General features: G+C 39.0%; 1 protein-coding gene across 10 annotated transcripts in view; it reads left to right on the forward strand.

Moving 5' to 3' along the window:
• The window catches only part of LDB2 (LIM domain binding 2), a 301105-nt gene that overhangs the window by 118071 nt on the left and 160129 nt on the right, over window positions 1-22905 (forward strand). For all 10 annotated transcript variants that reach the window (XM_038401040.2, XM_038401042.2, XM_038401034.2 and 7 more), the window contains exon 2: window positions 13345-13447. In XM_038401040.2, the coding sequence (XP_038256968.1) occupies window positions 13345-13447 (103 nt within the window). The remainder of the gene's footprint in view (window positions 1-13344; window positions 13448-22905) is intronic.

Below are 22905 nucleotides of genomic sequence, written 5' to 3' on the forward strand. Positions count from 1 at the left end.
GACTGGGAGTGGATGGGTCATTACATAAAGTAAAACTATTTCCCCATGTTATTTCCCCCACCCCCCACTGTTCCTTAGACGTTCTTGTCAACTGCTGGAAATGGCCCACCTTGATTATTACCACAAAAGGTTTTTCTTCCTCCCTCCCCCACCCCTTGCTGGTAATAGCTCATCTTAAGTGATCACTCTCCTTACAGTATGCATGATAAAACCCATTGTTTCATGTTCTCTGTGTGTGTATATAAATCTCCCCACTGTATTTTCTACTGACATGCATCTGATGAAGTGAGCTGTATCTCATGAAAGCTTATGCTCAAATAAATTTGTTAGTCTCTAAGGTGCCACAAGTACTCCTTTTCTTTTTGCGAATACAGACTAACAGGATGCTACTCTGAAATCTCTCCCTGCAGTTACTGCTATAATAGAATCTCAGAAATGCTGTCTCTTTCTCTGTCTGCCTTTTTGAAGATCAAGCTTCTTTAGCATAAGGCTAGAGGGAACAATCTATCCTGTAAGGGGGATGGGATAGATAGCAATGGGGTCTTTTCCCATTTCTAGCGTCTTTATTTCTAAGAGGTAAGATCCCTTTTGGAGAAAGAGGTGCCTAGGATTTTGATGCATATTTTGCTGCGACTGTAGGATGGATTCAGGCCTTTAATGAAAAGTCAAATAATAATCTTCATTGGTTTGATTTACAGGTCATTATTTTATTGTTTATAGGCTATAGATCTACACCTGGGTCCCAGTCCAGCAAAGCACTTAACCCTGTGGTTTAACTTTAAGCATGTGCTTAAGTGCTTTACTGGATCAGAGTCTTATGCAAGTTTGTCCCAAGCCCTTTTAGGCTGGCAGCTCAAGCAACTCGGCTATCATTTTGCTATATGTTTCCTCACCTGAAAGCCTTTTCAATCCCTTTAATTTTGTCTAAAATAATCTCAACTCTTCACTGTCAAGTTTCTCAGCTTGTTACAATCCTGGGAGTTTGTTGAATTATATAACTATCAATAAGCTGGAACATAGGTTTTGCCATACAGGATCAGACCAGTGGTTTGTCCAGTCCAGATCCTGTTTTATACTTTGGCTAATACAGTTGCTTTACGGGGAGATGCAAGACATCCTGTAGTGGGCAATTATAGAATAAACTGCACATAGGGACAGTTTTTTCCTAACTCTAAGTTAGCGCTTAACTCATGCTCTGAAAACGGAAGTTTATATTCCTCATAATTTTTATCTGTGTAATGTAGTTATGCATGTTCCCATTATCTACATGAAATCTAATCCTGTTTTAAATTCTACTAAACTCTTGGCCTCAAATGAAAAAGCTGTTTCTTCCTTTTTACATGTAGCCATTTTCTGACAACATGCTGTTTACATTATAAGGTCTCTGGGACAGGGACCTTATCTTCACACATGTCTGCAACGTACCTGTTGCTCTGTTGGGATTATATCAAGAAATGTCTGGATTATATCAATAATGTTGCTGGTGAGAATCCAGTGAGGTTTCACAAAGGACTATCCTCTGCTGGTTCTCCAGCATGCAGTATTTAAATATTGTCAGTAGTAGTAATTTAGTTTCTGTAAACCCAGCTATATGTATGAGGAGTGGTCTTGTGATCTCTGAATTTGAGAATATTGATTCACTCTGTTCACTGACATTGATAGACCAGGTAGTTTCTGTTTACTGAAGTTGATGGGCATAGTTTTTTCTGCTCCACTGTGATGGATGATATAGGTAGCTTATACTCACTGATGGTGAGTGTAGGTCTGTTCAGTGAGATAGATGGAGTAGGTAGTTTCCATTTACTAAGATAGATGCAAGTAAATGAGGTAAAAAAGAAACTGGGTCAACATATCAGGAATAAAATAAGAGAAACTCCATACCAATGAGGATAATAGACAAGATAACACACACACCACTTAATATTGTATTCCATTTCTATAAAACGTTCTCAAAGGCTAGGGTTATTGCATATTCTAGTGCAGAGCACAGGAATGTAACCACAATTCATTTGGGCTAAGCACAAACCCAAGTCTATGATTTATCTGCAATAGTCATGGGGTAAAGAGTGCTATTAAAGAAATTCTATACTGCTGTCAGGCAGGCAGAGGCCTCCTTAATCTGTTATAAAGAGGGCCAATATCTTTAAAGTTTCAAACAACTTTGAAGAATATAGATTTATCAAATACCATATATACCAAGTAGGGTGTGGCCAGGCCAAATGGATGCTATATGAAAGATGGAATAGTTCATCTCTATAACAGCTGCAAAATGGTTTAAAATTTTAGCTCCTTACTGACCTGTCTATCCGTCCACTCCCAGGAATCCAGAAATTACTATGGAGTTCGAATTGTTGAGCTATCCCTGAAGGTGACCTATACCAGATACTTCAAAAGAAGGACAAGAAACGTCCCATAATAATTCTGGATAATTTTGCTATAGAATACCACATGCCAATGGGAGATTCCTTTTTGACCCCCAGCTTCCCTTGCCCTTTTCCTTCCTTCCCTATCCATGACCCTTCTTCATGATTGCAAAATTTCACAGAGGAATATAAATGGTAGGTTTGGATTAAATCCATGGGTAAAGTGACATACCTCATAAATTGTCAGGGTTGTGGTTGTTTTTTGTTTGTTTGGTTTTTGCAAGAGCTGTTGCATGGCATTAAACATTTGCAATCCAGGCATAATTACCATAGGTAACTAATGGGTCACCCAGAGAGTGGATACTTAGGGATTCATTTCTCCTTTGTCCACAAGCTGCATTGAAATGTAAACAATGGCAAATGATAGGTTTTGGACAAGAGATATTTTTTTTTTCTTTCAGTTCTGTGTGTTATACTAAATCAGATAGTTTGTCTCTCTCAGCTTTTCCTGACTACTAAAGTTAGCAAACTTACAGGGTACATGAGTTTTTCCTCCTTCATTCTAAAGAGATGTCCTACTTGAAATATATTTGGGAGTTTGTCATGGTGTGCCCCAGTAATGTTTAAGTAGTTAAAGGCTTGTATACATGGGAGAAATTGACCAGTGTAGCTGTAGCAGGTAGCGGAGTAATTATACTGTTATTGCTATGCTGGTATAGCTTCCCCATGTAGATACTCTATTCTGGAATAAAGAATAGCAATGTTGGTATCTCTATAGTTATGCTGATCAATTTCCCCTTTAACTATACATGCCTTTAACTACTTAAACATAAGTGGGGCACACCATGAAATTGACATTAATCAATCTGTGCCTCTTACAGATCCTCCCTATGTATTATTTTTCAGTCTAACAGATTTTTTCTTGGATCAAAGAATAAATATCTGATTTCACAGAGTGCCCATTTTAGAATGAGCCACTATTGCATTGTATTATATTATGGTGTCCCTTATTGCATGTCAGTGTAGCATGATGTTATAGGAGCAATAAATCTTTTACTCTTGAAAAAAGAAAAGGAGTACTTGTGGCACCTTAGAGACTAACAAATTTATTTGAGCATAAGCTTTCGTGAGCTCCAGCTCACTTCATTGGATGCTCACGAAAAGCTTATGCTCGAATACATTTGTTAGTCTCTAAGGTGCCACAAGTACTCCTTTTCTTTTTGCGAATACAGACTAACACGGCTGCTACTCTGAACTTTTTACTCTTGGTGCTTCATATCCATAAAGGAATTATTTGTTGAGAGTGGGGTCTCACTCACTGGTGTAATTCCATATATTTCAGTGGAGTTACTTCTGATTCAACCATGAGGCCCTTTTTTTCTTACATGTGAGTTAGAGGGCATTTTCTCTTTGAAATTATATCTCTGTGTCATTGGTGATGCAATTATATACTGTAGTTACAATACAGATAAAACCTGGGACTTTCTTTACTACAAAAAACTAAGATGAGTTCAAATTGGACTGTAAACGGTGATTTAATTAATTATTAACTCAGCTGAGAAGAAACTGATATGCTTTGGCTACCAGATAGGTTGTTAGCAAGAAACTGGAGAATAAATTGAATAGAAACTACTTATGACAAATGCCAAGTCTTCAAATCTTTGTGCCAGTTTTACATCACTTGTTCCAGAGTTGCATCCAGCCATGCTAGTAAGGGAACTAAAGTATGCAATGCCATGAAAGTAAAACTATCAATATGTGTGAAATAAAAAATGGCAGTCATAAAGCTTTGTATTCTTATTGATGAGAACTGTCTGTTGTAGGGCTTCGATAAAATATAATGTCTGGATAGATTGCAGGAGTTTTTAATTCTTCCTGAAAGAGATGCTGTCTATAAGACAAAAAAAAATATAAAAAAAATAAAAAATAAAAAAAGAGGCTGAAAAGCAAAAGTAGCAACAGAGTGGTAAGGGTCAGTTTAAAAAATGAAGGCTGGTGTAAAACACCTAACAAATCATATCCAGGGAAGAAGAGAGAATGCAGGAATGATCAAATTTTCTTCTCCCCTGCCAAGTCTCATCATGCATCAAGGTCAACAGTTGATGCAGAATCATCTTGTACCAGACCATGTTATATATTTTTCCCTTTCGCTGCATCTGAGAAAGGTGTATGACGTAAAGGCCCAAGTATTAGTTTGGCAAAGTTACCCGGTATTGTTAGGACTATTGTTCTGAATAGAAGAAGGGGCTGTAACTCACTGTCAGCTATACCTTTGATTGCTGCATTATTTTAGATAAAGAAGGTCATTTAAAAGGTGCAGAAACCTTGGAGAAATGGTGGTAAGATTAATTTTGCGTGTGCTTTACCTAAAAGGGCCCTAAGAGGAAGAAAAGATCCCAAATCATCATACATGTGAACTCTTGCCTCACAGAAGCAAAGAGAAGCATGTGAGATTTTCTTTTTAAAGTGACTTTTGCCTTATGTGCCCATCTCTGAGTGGGGCAGAGAAGGAGATTATGGGGAAAGAAGGGAATGGAGGGTAGGCAGGGAATGTGATCATGGATTCCTGCTCTCACATACATCTTGGCTCAGGGCAAAAGAAAGAATCATTTATTGGAAGCTCTTCTGGGCACAGACTGACTCTTATTTTGCATAGTGTGAAATATCAACCAAATTATTGGCACCAAACAAATAATACAATATTTATAGAGGCACTGGTGACTGTTCCATAGATGTAGACCATAAGCCATATTTTGACAAACTCCACCCTGACTTTTCATAGAAAGGTGCTATTGCTTTGAAAATAATTGTGATAAAGGAGACTTTTGAAATATTTTAAAAAGTATAGGATAAAAACTTTTCCAATGTGCAAAGATGAGCACCTTTTGCAATGTAAAACAGAATGTTCTCAGGATTTTTTAACCACTTAAAACTTTAAAATGGAATACTCCATAAACTCCAAAGTTCAAATATAGGTATATATGTATAAACTCTTTTGCATAATATAGATTATTATTATTTTGGTTTGGGCATAAAAAGGTTACTAACAATCTTTGTCATAGTAGACTGGTTCTTTGCCAATTACCAATTCACACAGAGATTTCATTTAAACAGAAAAATTCACAATGTACAACAGCCAAATGACCTTAACTCTGCCCTGTATCAAAATGTAAATACAAAGTTTAACTGAACTGTATGCATTAATCATTTAGGTTTCTCTCAGATCATTACATAAACATTCTAATATCTAAGGCTCCTAAGGAAACTAAGTAGTTATGGGATAACAGGGAAGGTCCTCATGAATCAATAGTTGGTAAAAAAGATAGGGTAGGAATAAATGGGCAGTTTTCACAATGGAGAGTGATAAACATTGGTGTCACCCTTGGATCTGTACTAGGACTTGTGTTGTTAACATGTTCATTAATTATCTGAAAAAGGAGATGAACAGTGAAGTGACAAAGTTTGCAGATCATACAAAATTATTCATGATATTTAAATCCAAAAGCTGAGGAGTTACAGGGGGATCTCATAAAACTGGTTGACAGGGTGACAAATTGTAGATGAAATTCAACACTGAAAAAAATAATCACAACTATACATATATAACGAATGGGCTCCAAATTAGCTGTTACCACCCAAGAAAGATCTTGGAGTCATTGTGGATAGTTGTCTAAAAATTTCAAGTCAATGGGCAGCAGTGCTCAAAAAGGCTAATAAAATGTGAGGAACTATTAGGAGAGGGAAAGAAAATATCATAATGTCACATTGTAAATCCATGTTGCACCCACACCTTTAATACTGTTTCTAGCTCTGGTTGCCCCATCTCAGAAAGGATATAGTAGAACAGGAAAAGGTTCAGAGAAGGGCAACAAAGACGATCAAGAGCATAGAACAGTTTCTGTACACAGAAAGACTAAAAAGATTAGGGCTGTTCAGTTTAGAAAAGAGATGGTTACAAAGGGTTCTAATAGAAGTCTATAAAATCATGAATGGTAAGGAAAAAGTGAATAGAGAAGTGTTATTTACCTTTTTTCCACAATACAAAAATCAGGGGTCACACAATTAAATTAATAGGCAGCAGGTTTAATACAAACAAGAAGAAGTACCTTTTCACACAGTGTACAATTACCTGTGGAAATCATTGCCATAGGATGTTGTGATGGCTAAAAGTATAAACTGGGTTCAAAAAAGAGCTAGATAAGTTCATGGAGGATAGTTCCATCAATGGTTATTAGCCAAGATGGTCAGGGATGTCACTTCATGCTTGGGAAGATCCTAAAACTCTGACTGGCAGAAGCCAGGAGGGGAGACAGGGGTGGCTCTCTCTAAAATCACCTTGTTCTGTATACACCCCCCTGAAGATCTGGTACTTACCACTGTTGGAGACAGGATATTAGGTTAATGGTTCATTGGTGTGACCCAGTTTCACAGTTCTTATGTTAAGGAGTACTTGTGGCACCTTAGAGACTAACAAATTTATTTCAGCATAAGCTTTCGTGAGCTACATCGGAATGTATCTGATGAAGTGAGCTGTAGCTCACGAAAGCTTATGCTCAAATAAATTTGTTAGTCGCTAAGGTGCCACAAGTACTCCTTTTCTTTTTGCAAATACAGACTAACACGGCTGCTACTCTGAAACCAGTTCTTATGTTCTTACTCTTATTCATACAAGTTTGGCTTTTCTTACAACTGTACACAAACAAAATCAAATAATTCAAATATCAATATTCTGTCTCAGATTTCCCAATAGTAACAGAGATAGACAACAACACAATTTATACCACATCGTAAAAATATTGTCCATTACAGAATATAGATAGATATAGGTAGATATAGATAAATATATCAGTTATCAACATTAAATTGATATAAAATTAAATAGCATATAAGGGTCTGATCTAATTTCCGATTAAGTAAAAAGAGAGACTGCTACTGACTTTGGTGGAAGTTGTAGCAGGGCCTTAAATATAGTAGGCAGAGTTAAAGTTGGGGCAAATCCAAGGGCAGAGTTGGGTTATTAGTCAATGAGAATTTTCATGTTTCATGGTCTACATGTGTAAATTGGGTATAAAATTGGTGTCAGAGGGTTTTTTTTTGCAAATCTTATCTTCTAACTTCCATAATTTTTAATGTTTGTCAATTTTTACAGATGTATTAAAGGCAAATCTTTTCTTGTATTGCACTTAGAAACTTCAGCTTTAGCTTTTGTGTGCGTGTTTGGGGGTGGGGGAATTCTTTCCCTTCAGAGACAATAGTTTCCTTGTGCAGAGTTAACTTGAAAGGAAGTGAGAAGGGTACATGTTGCCAAAAGAAGCAAGGACATACATAGTATTGAAAATAGTAAGGGTCAATAAAGAATTATTGAAGGGCCAGAACTAAAATGTAAGCTCCCCAGGGCTCACACATAGGTTGGTATTTACAAAGCACACAGGTTGATATATACAATGCAGTTCTTCTCTGAAAATGACTTTGTAAAAATGGTCCCTTTTCACAAGAGACATGCTTCGTGTGAGCATTCAGAGTCACATTTACTAGCTCTAGTGACTGCTGTTTTATAATACCTTGTACACCCCTGACACATGCACAGACAACTGAGAAGAGAGAGAGTGAACAGGATTCAGCTGCGTCATCAACAGAATTTGTTAACTAAGGGCCATCTTGTGCCCCAGAGATCCTTAGGCAGTGTGGATCCTCTATACATGTCTCCCCTCTTTTTGGTCAAATGGAGGCAGCCATCTTTAGGCCACTATTTCCCCACACTCATGTCCTGGACCTGCAGAAGATTCTCTGCCAGACTGGTAATCTGAGAGTAGGAAGGAGGAGTGGGGGTGCATGTCATTCCTTCCCCTGAAACTCTCACTTAGAGTGAGGAATAAAAAGTAAAGGTGATACAGCCTCAGGTTGTAATGACTTTGTCACAGACCTGTCCTTTGTGCTGTGGAACTCTCTTATGTAAGTCAGAGAATTGCAGGCGCTGATCCATGTAGGCCTGGTTTGAGGGAATCCCAATGATCTCCACAGTAGAAACTTGTCAGCACAGCTCTACTGGCACCACTCTTATAGGAAGAAGGGAAGAGCAACAGATCGGTAGGGAGCTCTGCAGAGGCAAAGGACCATGTGCCTCCTGTGACATTTGGGATTCAGATTCCCTGTTTCAGAGAGGGAGTAGGGAGCAAACCTCATTTCCATCCAATAGAATAACTAGGAGAAAACCACAGGATAACTTAGTAGATATTTTACCTCACTGGAGAGGGGCAATTTGGCCTTAAGTTCCAATTGCAGAGTCAGCTCCCCTGTCGAGCAGTCCCCATTGCAGGCAAGAGGGAAGGCATTGTTTGGTCTGCAGACTATTACTGATGCAGGTGTGAAAGGAGGAAAGAATTGTGCTTGACTTCCAGATCTCAGAGTGAATTTGTGGGACTGTGAAGGAAAAAAATATCTTTAAAACTGAGCCCATTTGACATGGAAATCAGTGAGAGAAAATAAATGTGGAGCCCCACAATTCATGAACACTATTCTGAATTGAACCACATTTCAAAATGCAATTAACAATAGGGGTGGAGGTGATAAGAAGGAACAGTGACAGTCATGACTGAGGGACATTTTGTTTCCAGGTAAGATTTTGCTTCTAGAGAAGTTGTCTCTTCCACTGACCTAAATATTGGTTTCCGTTTGTCCTTTCATCCCCTTTGACCTATTCTTTAAGTTTATTTTAAAGAAAATAGTTTTCCAAGTACTAATTTTTTTGTTACATTTGGTCCATTATTTCAGTGTTCCAGTGTGTGAGTGCTCTATGTGAAAGGGAGGTTGCCATGGTAATTTCTCATTATTGTTGAATAGAAAAATAATTATTCTGGCAAAATCCCACATAACCTGTCAGCGCATAAGTTAAAGGTGCCTGGGGGCAGCCTTGACTTCAACATCCTTGTTTTTTTGTGGGGAAAGAGGGATTTTTCATCCATTTTTTTTCATAATAATTATACCCATTTTCTGCAATTTGACTGGAGATACCTCCCTTGGTTTTGTTCACCATTTGACTAAAAGTGTGGTTGGGCCCACCTGTGAGGAGGTTGGACCAGAGGATTAATCGGAAGTGTATCTAATTTTTTATGCAAAATGTGTATATTCCACTGGGTGGTTGTTTTTTTTTTCTTCCTGATTTTAAGTATGCAAAAAACACAAGAAAAAGACTTTGGACAATGTTCAAACTGCAATAGAAGCTGGATGTTTTTATGTATCCTTAGAGACAATCTATGATAATGTAGTTGCTACACTTTCCTAGCCTTTAGAATTAGTGGAAAGGAGAGGGAATGAAACTATGTGCAGTTTGAGCTGCAGCTCTGCTCTTTTTCCTATGCTCTTTGCTTTGTTTTATGTGTGCATTACAGTTGTGTGATGCTTCCTTTTCGCCTCTCTCATTGTTGGATTTTCATTAGTAGCTGTGTTCATACTAAAATACAGAACTAATAGGAGCTTTTCCACTGCAGAACTGTAAATGTGATATGTGACTTTCCTTAACCCTCCATCCCCTTTTCAGGTACAAAAAGCATGTCCAAAAGAATTCAGTTGAATGGGGTGACAAGTGGTTGAGAGCGGTAGCCCATAATTATTGGCTGGGCACTAAACTATTATATGCACTTATGATAGCAACCCAGCAGATTGCCATGAGTAAAGCCTCAGTGCTCAAAATACAGAGGGGAGTTGTTGGAAGCCCATGTGCTGTGCTGTTATGGAATATCTATCTATCTATCTATCTATCTATCTACCTATCTATTCTGTGCTTGTCACCATAGCGCCTCAGCTAATAAATACAACAGTGTGTGCATGTGCACACATACATCAAAGTTACACAGCCATGCAGGAGAGAGCAGGAATCTCTCACTGACAATAGACTTTTGAAAAGTGGGGTCAGTGTTTATTTATTTTAAAATCTTGTTTCATCTTTTTTGAGAGTGTGGCTGAATTATTTCTCAGGCACTCCCAAACTGCTCTGTTCTTGATTACACTGCCTCCTGTTGGTGATGCTGCTGACAGCAGGAATAAGCATTGATGAGGAACATTGAAGAATGAAGGCTGTCAGCCAGCCAAGAAAGCTCTTGTACTATCATAACAACAACTAGAATGTTATGAAGTGCTCTTATTACTTCATTAAATGTCAACAAAAAGGAGCTGTAGAAACACAATTGAGAGCAAAGCCTATAACAGAGTTCTCAAGAAAAGAAAAGCAGGAGGAGGAGTGTCTAAAAAGACCATGAAGTTATTTATCAGTTTGTGTATATATAATTGATATGATATATCATATTTTTTTTACTTAAATTAGCATTTTATCCCAAGTTTTATTTGTTTACTTAGATCACGGTGATAAGTGCTTGCTGCCTGTGATACATAGTTTTGAGGCCATATGAGGTCTGCCCAGTGGCGCAAGTAGCATGGTACGGTATGGTACACTGTACCAGTGAGATATTTATGGAGGATACACTGTACCGGAAAGACACAGGAGGAGCAGAACGCTCGGTGAACCCACACCAGCAGCTCCTCCAGTGTGGCTGTTCCTCCCCCAGCCCTTCCAGGCAGCTGTGTCTCCTGAGTTCTGTGTGGAGTCTGTACAGCAGCCCCGTCGGAGGACAGAGCTGGGGGTGGGTATTGGGATGGTACAGCCGCGCCAGAGGAACTGGGTGGCCCCACATTTTGTTCCTTTTGCCGCTGTGGTTCTGAAGAACCGTACAGTTCAGAAGTCTCTGATACAGTGGGAGGAGGACAGAGCCCTCCCAGGTAATGTGGAATGGATCATGAGGAGGGGTGCGGGAGAGTGCGGGGGCCCCAGGCTGGGGGTGGAGTTGGGCAGAGTCACATGATGAGTCATGTGGGGGGTCACATGGGGAGGTCATGCCCCCCCATCCTCCTTTAGCTGCTGCAGCGTACTGGTAAGAAATGAATTCTACTTGCACACCTGGGTCTGCATATAGCTCACCAAATTGCATCTAGCCACCCATTGGGTAGACTGCTGTTGTGATTGTTGTAGAGTAGTTACAATACATGGGATTCCTGATTTATATTCCCAACTTTGCCACTCAGTCACTTTGTGAGCTTCAGCAAGTCATTTAAATCTCAGTGCCTTGGTATATCCGTCCATGTTGCACATATGCACTCCACATTTTTGGAACAAGCTGCCTAACTAGATTTTCTTTCATTTGTGTTTGTTAAACCAAAAATAGTTTTCTTTCTGTACTCTTTTCGTCCTCAGAACATTAAGAGGATGTGCATCATTTATGCCACTGTGTGTCAATGTGTGGATGGGTTTAGGCAAGGATACAGTTACGTTGTAAAAAAGAAATGTTAATTGGCATCCTTGATGGATGTTTTCAGCAGAGAAGCCAAGATGAATGGAGACCGAACATAAGAACGGCCATACTGGGTCAGACCAATGGTCCATCTAGCCCAGTATCCTGTCTCCAACAGTGACTGGTACCAGAACTTCAAGGAGAGTGCATCGATAGAAGCAATTTTGGAAAGATTCACCTCCGTCTTCCCCTCCCAGCTTCTGGCAGTCAGAGATTTAGGGTCTCCCCCAGCATGGGATTGCATCCCTGACCATCTTGGCTAATAACCATAAATAGACCTGTTCTCTGTGTACTATCTAGTTCTTTTTTTAACCCAGTCATACTTTTGGCCATCACACCATACCACAGCAATGAGTTCCCTAGGATAATTGTACATTGTGTGAAAAAGTATTACCAGCTTCCTATTAATTTAATTGGGTGACCCCTGGTTTTTGTGTTGTGGAAAAGGGTAAATAACACATCTCTATTCACTTTTTTCACACCTTTCATGATTTTACAGGTCTTTTTTACATTCCCCCTTAATCATCTCTTTTCTAAACTGAACAGCAGCCACCTAAATAAGGTGCTTGATTTTCAAGTTCCCATTGACTTCATGAAGAACTGTGGGTGCTGAGTACCCTTGAAAATCAGAATACTTACTTAGGTGCCTAACTATAGATTTGGATTCCCAAATTTAAGCACCCACATTTGAAACATTTTGGTTCAATTTCCAAGATCATCAACCCAGCCTTAGTATTTTATTTGTTATATGCTGTATATTTTACCTTGTGTTAATAATTATTATATTCTATTAGTGTAGAGTAGTGAATGTCTCAGAAAGAGGGGATGGGGGGACTTCAAAATTCTGGTTTCATCTTCCATGTCCTATTGAAAAGTAAAGAATTCTCCTAGCAAGTGCATTTAAATAACTAGCTGATATTTAATTAACCTGTGGGACGTCGTAGTTATAATAAATGCATCTAAGTCCAATAACTATTATATTTAGTTTCAAAATAACTTTCATGTAGGTGCATGCTAATAATGATCACATTACATAGGATTACAGAATAAAGTACTCGTAAAAAGAAAAGCAGTACTTGTGGCACCTTAGAGACTAACAAATTTATTAGAGCATAAGCTTTCGTGAGTCTCTAAGGTGCCACAAGTACTGCTTTTCTTTTTGCGAATACAGACTAACACGGCTGCTACTCTGAAACCTGTCAGAATAAAGTACTGTTCCTTCTCATCCTCAAGACCAATCATACCATGTAGGTAGCACATGAAAAGAAAAGAAAATTATTACAGTATATTAAGTACCAAGTGATTTGTAAAAACATTTAAAGATTTAACAAAATGTGTGTAAATACTCATTTGTATGGATGACACTGTTATTTTATATGTTTGAACAGTGCCTAGCTTAATGGAAGATCTCTTGTAATATAAAAAGTAAATTATATGTTATTAATAATATATTATCTGTTTCCTTAAATCAGAACCAGACCCTTACATGAGTAGATTAATTTGATTAATGACCGCATGGACATCCACCCTTCCATGCAGACAGATCCCAAACCAAAAATGGGATTCTTTGAATTTCTTCTTTTAAAAGAGGTTATTTTTCTTTTTGCCATGTGTTAAATGAATGATCTTTCTCTTCCTAGGATAGTGACAACCTCTGGTGGGATGCCTTTGCAACTGAGTTTTTTGAAGATGATGCAACCTTAACCCTTTCATTTTGTTTGGAAGATGGACCAAAGCGATACAGTAAGAGGCAAATTTATTGTTATGATTTTATGCCTTAATTTCTGTGCATTTATTCTATAAAAACAATACAGACCTAAGAGCTGGTGATAGTGGTATGCTTGCTACAACACATGAAGCTATCATCAAGTTCCACTAACAAAATGCACTAGTTGGATTTCTTAAAGAAAGAAATTTAAGTTTTGAAATTTCTGTGTACATCTATACTCTGAATATAAGTATGTGAGTTGCAAGCTGACCTGGGCAAATAATGCGAAACATTCTGCTAATATTCACTGCAATTTTTAAATGAATTTGCTTTGTCTGTGTTTGCACTTTTTATATGTTCACTTTCCATTAACTTTCAAATGATGCAGTTTTGTTGGCAAAAATATTCACAGAAAGGGATTTTTGTGGAAAATGTCAGTATTCCTGATGGAAGAGCTTCCACATTCACTCAGAGCTCAGAAAAAATACCAAGAAACAGATCCTTGGCTGGTGTAAATTGGCACCACTCCATCAACATCATGGAGCCATTCTGATCTATACCAGCTGAAGATCTGTCTTTGGATGTTATCTGACCAATCACAACTAAGCAATGATGCTGAAATTTTAGAATACAGTCCGTCAATCCATGAATAAATTCGAGTAACGAATACATCTGACAACACTGTGATCCATTTGCCCATGTTCCACAAGGAGGAGAAAGGGCTAAAATTAGTTGAACAAATTGTTTGCAGTGAATTATTCACTCTACTCTAGCACAGAGATACAGAAGCACTGAAAAACTGCATTGCAAATTGTTTCAATCCATACTGAGTGACCCTTGCTTCTCTGTGACAGCTTGTGCTCTGTGCTTAATGTTCTGAATCTTGCAAGGTTCCTATTTTTCTTGAGATTGACTGATTGTCAGTGTATCACTCACATACTTCTAATTCATTTTATCAATTATCTCAGGTATTTATTTGACAAGTGTTACCTTTTTCTGAAGAAAAAATATAAGTCACTTTGAACACACATTTTGGGATTAGTGTTGACAGAATTACAGTTTTTTTGCCTTTCAAAGTGAGTGATAACTCTGTAAAGGTCCTGAAATTACAGCCTGTAGCAACATTGGTAACAGCTGATCTGTCCTGATTAGGTTGAGTCAACTTGTCGGATATGAGATTTCCTAGTTGTGTTATCAGTCGAGAAGACACAGATACATCAGCCAAAAAGCAATTAATGTCCAGTTAGATCAGAGGGAGTTGTGTTTCTGGAAAACAGTACCACATATGAAATAATTTGTCACAGGATAAAATATTCCTGTTGTCACAAACGTTTGATAATGGTTGTGCTATCTATAAGTGTAGGTAGCTCAATGCTGTTGATAAATGTTATTGAAACATCAAATTACTGTGAGTACACTTCAAACCTGTCCAGTATGCACGATTTAAAAAAAAAAAGTGGCCTCTGAACAAACTATTGTTGTTATAGCTTTTGTTATGATGCTCCTTAACATTATCATTAAAGTTGATCATATAGAGATTTTTTTCAGTACATTTTTATTTCTGTACTTTCATTAGCAAATATTTGCATAATTCTGTCATGAAGTAATATTGATGTTTTCAGGCACTAATCCTATTTATATTCATTGTTGCTGTAAAATCTCTTTTAAGTGTCTCCTAACCTGTCAAACAGCTAGGCCAGTGACTGTTCCCTCAATATTATCTGGGTTCAAGAGCCACCTTCCTGGGTGGATGGAGTGTGAGTTGTCCCAATTATGACCTCCTGAGATAGTGTAGTATATGAGGGAATGGGAGGAGATGGGACAGGCTCTCTCAGCTCATAGTTTACTGCAGTTCTCTATATCTAGGAATGAAGCTTCATGTCCTGAAAAGGCCCCAGCTAGTTTAGAACGGAGCAGTCCACTTCGTCAGCAATACAAGTCATCAGGACAATTAACCATTCTTTGCAGGGACTCCCCATAGAACACAGAGTTCCATTCAAGGTCTCTTTCCTGAATGTCAAAGCCATGTATAGGATCAGTCCTTGCTACCTGAGAGACTCTTTTTCTCAGGGACCATGACCTACCACAATAGCTTTATTCCCTGGTAACAACGAACTGTTAACCAATAGCAGGAGGCTCATCCATGGGGGACAGAACCATCACAGCAGCTGGACCAAGAGTATGGAATTTGCTAGCAGATGAAATAAAAAATGTCTAGTGACCCCTCCAGCATAGTACTGCCAATCCCAAGTGTTCAAAAATCATGACTCAGGCCTCAAAATCATGAGACTGTCTTAAAAATTATGATTTTGAAAAAAACCAAACCCTTTTTGATTCTTTTTGCCTTCTGATTTTTAAACGTTTAGCACTCATGTTTTAAAGATTTTCTTGGCAATGGTGAGGGTTGTAAACTCGCTTTTTTAAAAAAATGGAAATTGAGATGTTCATTTAATCACAAAAAGAAAAGGAGTACTTGTGGCACCTTAGAGACTAACAAATTTATTAGAGCATAAGCTTTCGTGAGCTACAGCTCACTTCATCGGATGCATTTGGTGGAAAAAACAGAGGAGAGATTTATATACACACATACAGAGAACATGAAACAATGGGTTTATCATACACACTGTAAAGAGCTGAAATTGTGGAAAAGCAGCATCGCTTACCCCATAACCTCAGCCATGCAGAACACAGTGCCATCCACAGCCTCAGAAACAACTCTGACATCATAATCAAAAAGGCTGACAAAGGAGGTGCTGTCGTCATCATGAATAGGTCAGAGTATGAACAAGAGGCTACTAGGCAGCTCTCCAACACCACTTTCTACAAGCCATTACCCTCTGATCCCACTGAGAGTTACCAAAAGAAACTACATTTGCTCAAGAAACTCCCTGAAAAAGCACAAGAACAAATCCGCACAGACACACCCCTGGAGCCAGGACCTGGGGTATTCTATCTGCTACCCAAGATCCATAAACCTGGAAATCCTGGACGCCCCATCATCTCAGGCATTGGCACCCTGACAGCAGGATTGTCTGGCTATGTAGACTCCCTCCTCAGGCCCTTCGTTACCAGCACTCCCAGCTATCTTCGAGACACCACCGATTTCCTGAGGAAACTACAGTCCATTGGTGATCTTCCTAAAAACACCATCCTAGCCACTATGGATGTAGAAGCCCTCTACACCAACATTCCACACAAAGATGGACTACAAGCCGTCAGGAACAGTATCCCCGATACTGTCACGGCTAACCTGGTGGCAGAACTTTGTGACTTTGTCCTGACCCATAACTACTTCACATTTGGTGACAATGTATACCTTCAAATCAGCGGCACTGCGATGGGTACCCGCATGGCCCCACAGTATGCCAACTTTTTTATGGCTGACTTAGAACAACGCTTCCTCAGCTCTCGTTCCCTAATGCCCCTACTCTACTTGCGCTACATTGATGACATCTTCATCATCTGGACCCATGGAAAAGAAGCTCTTGAGGAATTCCACCATGATTTCAACAATTTCCATCCCACCATCAACCTCAGCCTGGACCAGTCCACACAAGAGATCCACTTCCTGGACACTACGGTGCTAATAAGCGATGGTCACATAAACACCACCCTATATCGGAAACCTACTGACCACTATTCCTACCTACATGCCTCTAGCTTTCATCCAGATCATACCACTCGATCCATTGTCTACAGCCAAGCGCTACGATATAACCGCATTTGCTCCAACCCCTCAGACAGAGACAAACACCTACAAGATCTCTATCATGCATTCCTACAACTACAATACCCACCTGCTGAAGTGAAGAAACAGATTGACAGAGCCAGAAGAGTACCCAGAAGTCACCTACTACAGGACAGGCCCAACAAAGAAAACAACAGAACGCCACTAGCCATCACCTTCAGCCCCCAACTAAAACCCCTCCAACGCATCATCAAGGATCTACAACCTATCCTGAAGGACGAGCCATCGCTCTCTCAGATCTTGGGAGACAGACCAGTCCTTGCTTACAGACAGCCCCCCAATCTGAAGCAAATACTCACCAGCAACCACACACCACACAACAGAACCACTAACCCAGGAACCTATCCTTGCAACAAAGCCCGTTGCCAACTCTGTCCACATATCTATTCAGGGGATACCATCATAGGGCCTAATCACATCAGCCACACTATCAGAGGCTCGTTCACCTGCGCATCTACCAATGTGATATATGCCATCATGTGCCAGCAATGCCCCTCTGCCATGTACATTGGCCAAACTGGACAGTCTCTACGTAAAAGAATGAATGGACACAAATCAGACGTCAAGAATTATAACATTCAAAAACCCGTTGGAGAACACTTCAATCTCTCTGGTCACTCGATCACAGACCTAAGAGTGGCTATACTTCAACAAAAAAGCTTCAAAAACAGACTCCAACGAGAGACTGCTGAATTGGAATTAATTTGCAAACTGGATACAATTAACTTAGGCTTGAATAGAGACTGGGAATGGATGAGTCATTACACAAAGTAAAACTATTTCCCCATGGTATTTCTCCCTCCCACCCCACCCCCCACTGTTCCTCTGATATTCTTGTTAACTGCTGGAATTAGCCTACCTTGCTTGTCACCATGAAAGGTTTTCCTCCTCCCCCCCCCTGCTGTTGGTGATGGCTCATCTTAAGTGATCACTCTCCTTACAGTGTGTATGATAAACCCATTGTTTCATGTTCTCTGTATGTGTGTATATAAATCTCTCCTCTGTTTTTTCCACCAAATGCATCCGATGAAGTGAGCTGTAGCTCACGAAAGCTTATGCTCTAATAAATTTGTTAGTCTCTAAGGTGCCACAAGTACTCCTTTTCTTTTTGCGAATACAGACTAACACGGCTGCTACTCTGAAACCTATCATTTAATCACATGACTCCAGGAGACTGAGGTTTTAAGAAAAACAACAAATTTTGTGAGACTCAAAATTAAATATTATAGTTGAAAACATTCCTCTCTACACTGAGAAAAGTTGCTTGCCAAGATAACACTGCCTCTCTCCAGGCCTACAGCTCTAATGGCCTTGACCACAAGTTCCAGAATTCCTTTGATCTGTGAGGAAAACCAGACTTGGCTCAGAGCTGGGAGTTGAACTCTTAAAGGCCAGGCTCAACCTGTAACACAACCTATCAGTCAGACCTGGTCTCTTCTGTCCTGCCTCATATTCTTATAATTGTAGGTGCAAGAGCCTTAGCCTCTGTAGCTTCTTGTCTCCAGTACAGAATTCCAGGGAGATTACCATAGTCTTTCAAATCTCATTTGGAAACATATCTTTTCTCCCTTGCATATACCCCTTAACGTCCCCATCACTCTGCTATTATTTATTATGAACTCTATCAGTATGTTGTTGAACTGTGCGCAACATCTTGCAATTCAGTTTCAGGACAAATGTTATACAAAATAAATGTATATTGTTATGTAATAAAGGTGTGTAGGACTCCTAAGTGTATTCTGTAGATTGGCTTTTAGGCTGGAGTAAAACCGCACATTCCTGTGGCTTAGGGAGAGGAAAAGTCCCCCAGACCAGTCAAAGAGATGTTACTTTATTTCAAACTGAAAGCACTGTACAGTGTATGCTGAATTTCACTGAACAAAGTAATTGAACAAGGAAACCTGTGAAATACATTTTACAATGTAACCAAAATCGAATTTGGTTTAATTTATTACGCCCTGTTTTACTGGGTCAAGACCGCAATACGGTTTATGCAAGACAAGAAAATTTGCAGCTTATCCTAATAAAACAGATTTTTTTCCTGGTTGTGGATAAAACATGTTTGTTTCCTGTTAAGAGCCCTGTATTCTTGTAAAAGAGTAAATACTAGACTCTGATCCGTTGTTGCCCAGGTCTTTGTTTCTTTGAGACAAAATATTTCCAGAACAGATAAGAGAAACAAGTTTGATTGACAGCCCTTAGCAGAGTCTCATCAGCTGCTGCGCTGACAGCCTGATGATGCACACCATGCTGATGTAGTAGGAACTGACAGTTGATTGACAGACCAAGACTGTGGAGACAGGGAAGTTGAAGCATGCTCAGTAAGAATAATGTGCAGTGTTTATGCAGCACTGCAGAAAATAGGAGCTAGAAAGTTAACTCTTTCAGAGCAAAGTGACATTATAACACATAATAGATATATCTGCCACTTTACTGGAAATCGGACATGTATAGGTTACTGTCTAATTAGTTGAGAGCTTCGTATTTATGGGAGAAATACGTACTATAAGGAACACAGGGATTAGTTATTACATGTATAGCTGTAACAAATTACCTAAATTACATTTATGTTGGGTAAAGAAAGATACTTCAGAGTGGCCTTATCTAAGCTTTACCTTCAAAAGCTTATACCTAGAAAGTATTGTGGATTTGAGGCATTTTTTTATGAGCATACATCATCGTACTGTATAGGCCTTTGCATAACTTTACACAGTTTAGAAAGTAAGAAATTTCAGAAAGATCAAGTTCAGCTAGATTGCTTCATGATTTCATAGAAAAATATACTGTTTTATTAGTTTTATTGCTGTTCTAAATCTTTAGATATATTTTATATTATAGCTGCTATTGTATTTTGTGGGTGAAATGTACAATGTGACTATAATATACTGAGCATTTTATGCACTGTGATTCATGTACTTATTGTTTGGTGCATGAAATATGTTTTGTATTTTTCTCTTCATTCTGGATTTATCTTGGCATGTTGTAGAAGTGATTTTACAGTAATGTACTATGCAGCCAACAATGGACTAAATAGCGCATGGTTTTGGTTTTAAAGTGATTAAGTAGGTACTGCCCATGCGTTTACAAAGAATCATTTGTTTCTGTGTATTTTAGACTATATTTCAAATTATGCTCTTTGTGAATACATGAGATGAGCATATTACAAATACTGCTTATATTTCTGAGCCACATTCCATCTACCATTTGCCTTGTTTATACCCTGTGATGGTCTATTAATCTCTCAGACTTTGGCTGGATACTTTCTGGCAATCTAACTGCAGAGGGTTGAGATGTATTGGGTGTTTTCCTCAAACAAGATGTGTATTTTGGGACTCTGCCCCCAGGAATACACAGTGACCATCTGCCACATTTTACTCATGTGCTCTACTGTTGTTAGAAAGATTGTTATCAGATGCTGGCACTCCGTCTTTATACCCATGTTTCATAAAACTGTTATCTGACTTCTCTCACATAATTCATAGAGAAAAAAAAAATATTTACCAAAAGAAACAGTTTGCCGATATTTCAAGGTATACTCTCTAATTCCTAGTTTTTCCTGAGAAATCCCAGTCATTAAACATGAATTGATAATTCAAGTACATTGGAATACAACATCTCTCTTGTCCCTTTTGAGTCCATTTTCATTTTCTTTTTACTAATACATTTTCTTTCCCCCTCTTCCTTTGCTTGTGGGTTAAGATATTTACTAAATTCTTCAATATTCTGCAATATGTTTTACATACGGTGTTTTGACTAGGATCCCTTAAGGCTGTGGCATCACATCGGTAGAGCAGAGTGAGAATCTCTCCATTACTTTCATTACACTTGTCCTTTGCAGTAACATTTATCAGCCAGTGGCTCTTCTGATGGGTTGTCTTTATGCTATAGGTGACATGCATGCAATTCCCCGAATGCCCTTCCTTTTGCTGATAACCCATATCTGTTAACTCTTTTATAATTTACTTTTAAATGAAAGGAAGCTGTTTTTTCTGAGAACTTTTTTAAAAGACCATTTTAAGCATTTTGGGTGAACCAATGTAACACACTTCTTTCCTCTTTCATATCTTTTATAAATCTGACATTGACTTAAACTTTAGTACACATGTGAGGGCAGGAAAATGCCAGCAGGCAAAGTATTTTAGAAATGTCTTTGCCACTCCAATATGTTACACTTTTAGCATCAGTCCCACAAATTCTATCCCTGGAAGATGGCACTTCTGAAAACAGCTTCCACACTTTTAGGCAATTCTTTCAAAAATGGTGATTCAGCAATTGCCGAGTTATTATTTATTACTTGCCTTGTATTGCATAATGACAGGTTTCAGAGTAGCAGCCGTGTTAGTCTGTATTCGCAAAAAGAAAAGGAGTACTTGTTGCACCTTAGAGACTAACAAATTTATTAGAGCATAAGCTTTCGTGAGCTACAGCTCACTTCATCGGATGCATTTGGTGGAAAAAACAGAGGAGAGATTTATATACACACACACAGAGAACATGAAACAATGGGTTTATCATACACACTGTAAGGAGAGTGATCACTTAAGATAAGCCATCACCAGCAGCAGGGGGGGGAAAGGAGGAAAACCTTTCATAATTCCAGCAGTTAACAAGAATATCAGAGGAACAGTGGGGGGTGGGGTGGGAGGGAGAAATACCATGGGGAAATAGTTTTACTTTGTGTAATGACTCATCCATTCCCAGTCTCTATTCAAGCCTAAGTTAATTGTATCCAGTTTGCAAATTAATTCCAATTCAGCAGTCTCTCGTTGGAGTCTGTTTTTGAAGCTTTTTTGTTGAAGTATAGCCACTCTTAGGTCTGTGATCGAGTGACCAGAGATTGAAGTGTTCTCCAACTGGTTTTTGAATGTTATAATTCTTGACGTCTGATTTGTGTCCATTCATTCTTTTACGTAGAGACTGTCCAGTTTGGCCAATGTACATGGCAGAGGGGCATTGCTGGCACATGATGGCATATATCACATTGGTAGATGCGCAGGTGAACGAGCCTCTGATAGTGTGGCTGATGTGATTAGGCCCTATGATGGTATCCCCTGAATAGATATGTGGACAGAGTTGGCAACGGGCTTTGTTGCAAGGATAGGTTCCTGGGTTAGTGGTTCTGTTGTGTGGTGTGTGGTTGCTGGTGAGTATTTGCTTCAGATTGGGGGGCTGTCTGTAAGCAAGGACTGGTCTGTCTCCCAAGATCTGTGAGAGTGATGGGTCGTCCTTTAGGATAGGTTGTAGATCCTTGATGATGCGTTGGAGAGGTTTTAGTTGGGGGCTAAAGGTGATGAAGGATCAGTCCTTGCTTACAGACAGCCACATATCTATTCAGGGGATACCATCATAGGGCCTAATCACATCAGCCACACTATCAGAGACTCGTTCACCTGCGCATCTACCAATGTGATATATGCCATCATGTGCCAGCAATGCCCCTCTGCCATGTACATTGGCCAAACTGGACAGTCTCTACGTAAAAGAATGAATGGACACAAATCAGACGTTAAGAATTATAACATTCAAAAACCAGTTGGAGAACACTTCAATCTCTCTGGTCACTCGATCACAGACCTAAGAGTGGCTATACTTCAACAAAAAAGCTTCAAAAACAGACTCCAACGAGAGACTGCTGAATTGGAATTAATTTGCAAACTGGATACAATTAACTTAGGCTTGAATAGAGACTGGGAATGGATGAGTCATTACACAAAGTAAAACTATTTCCCCATGGTATTTCTCCCT

Source organism: Dermochelys coriacea, chromosome 4 (assembly GCF_009764565.3).
Source record: "Dermochelys coriacea isolate rDerCor1 chromosome 4, rDerCor1.pri.v4, whole genome shotgun sequence".
In the NCBI taxonomy this organism is placed as follows: Eukaryota; Metazoa; Chordata; order Testudines; family Dermochelyidae; genus Dermochelys; species Dermochelys coriacea.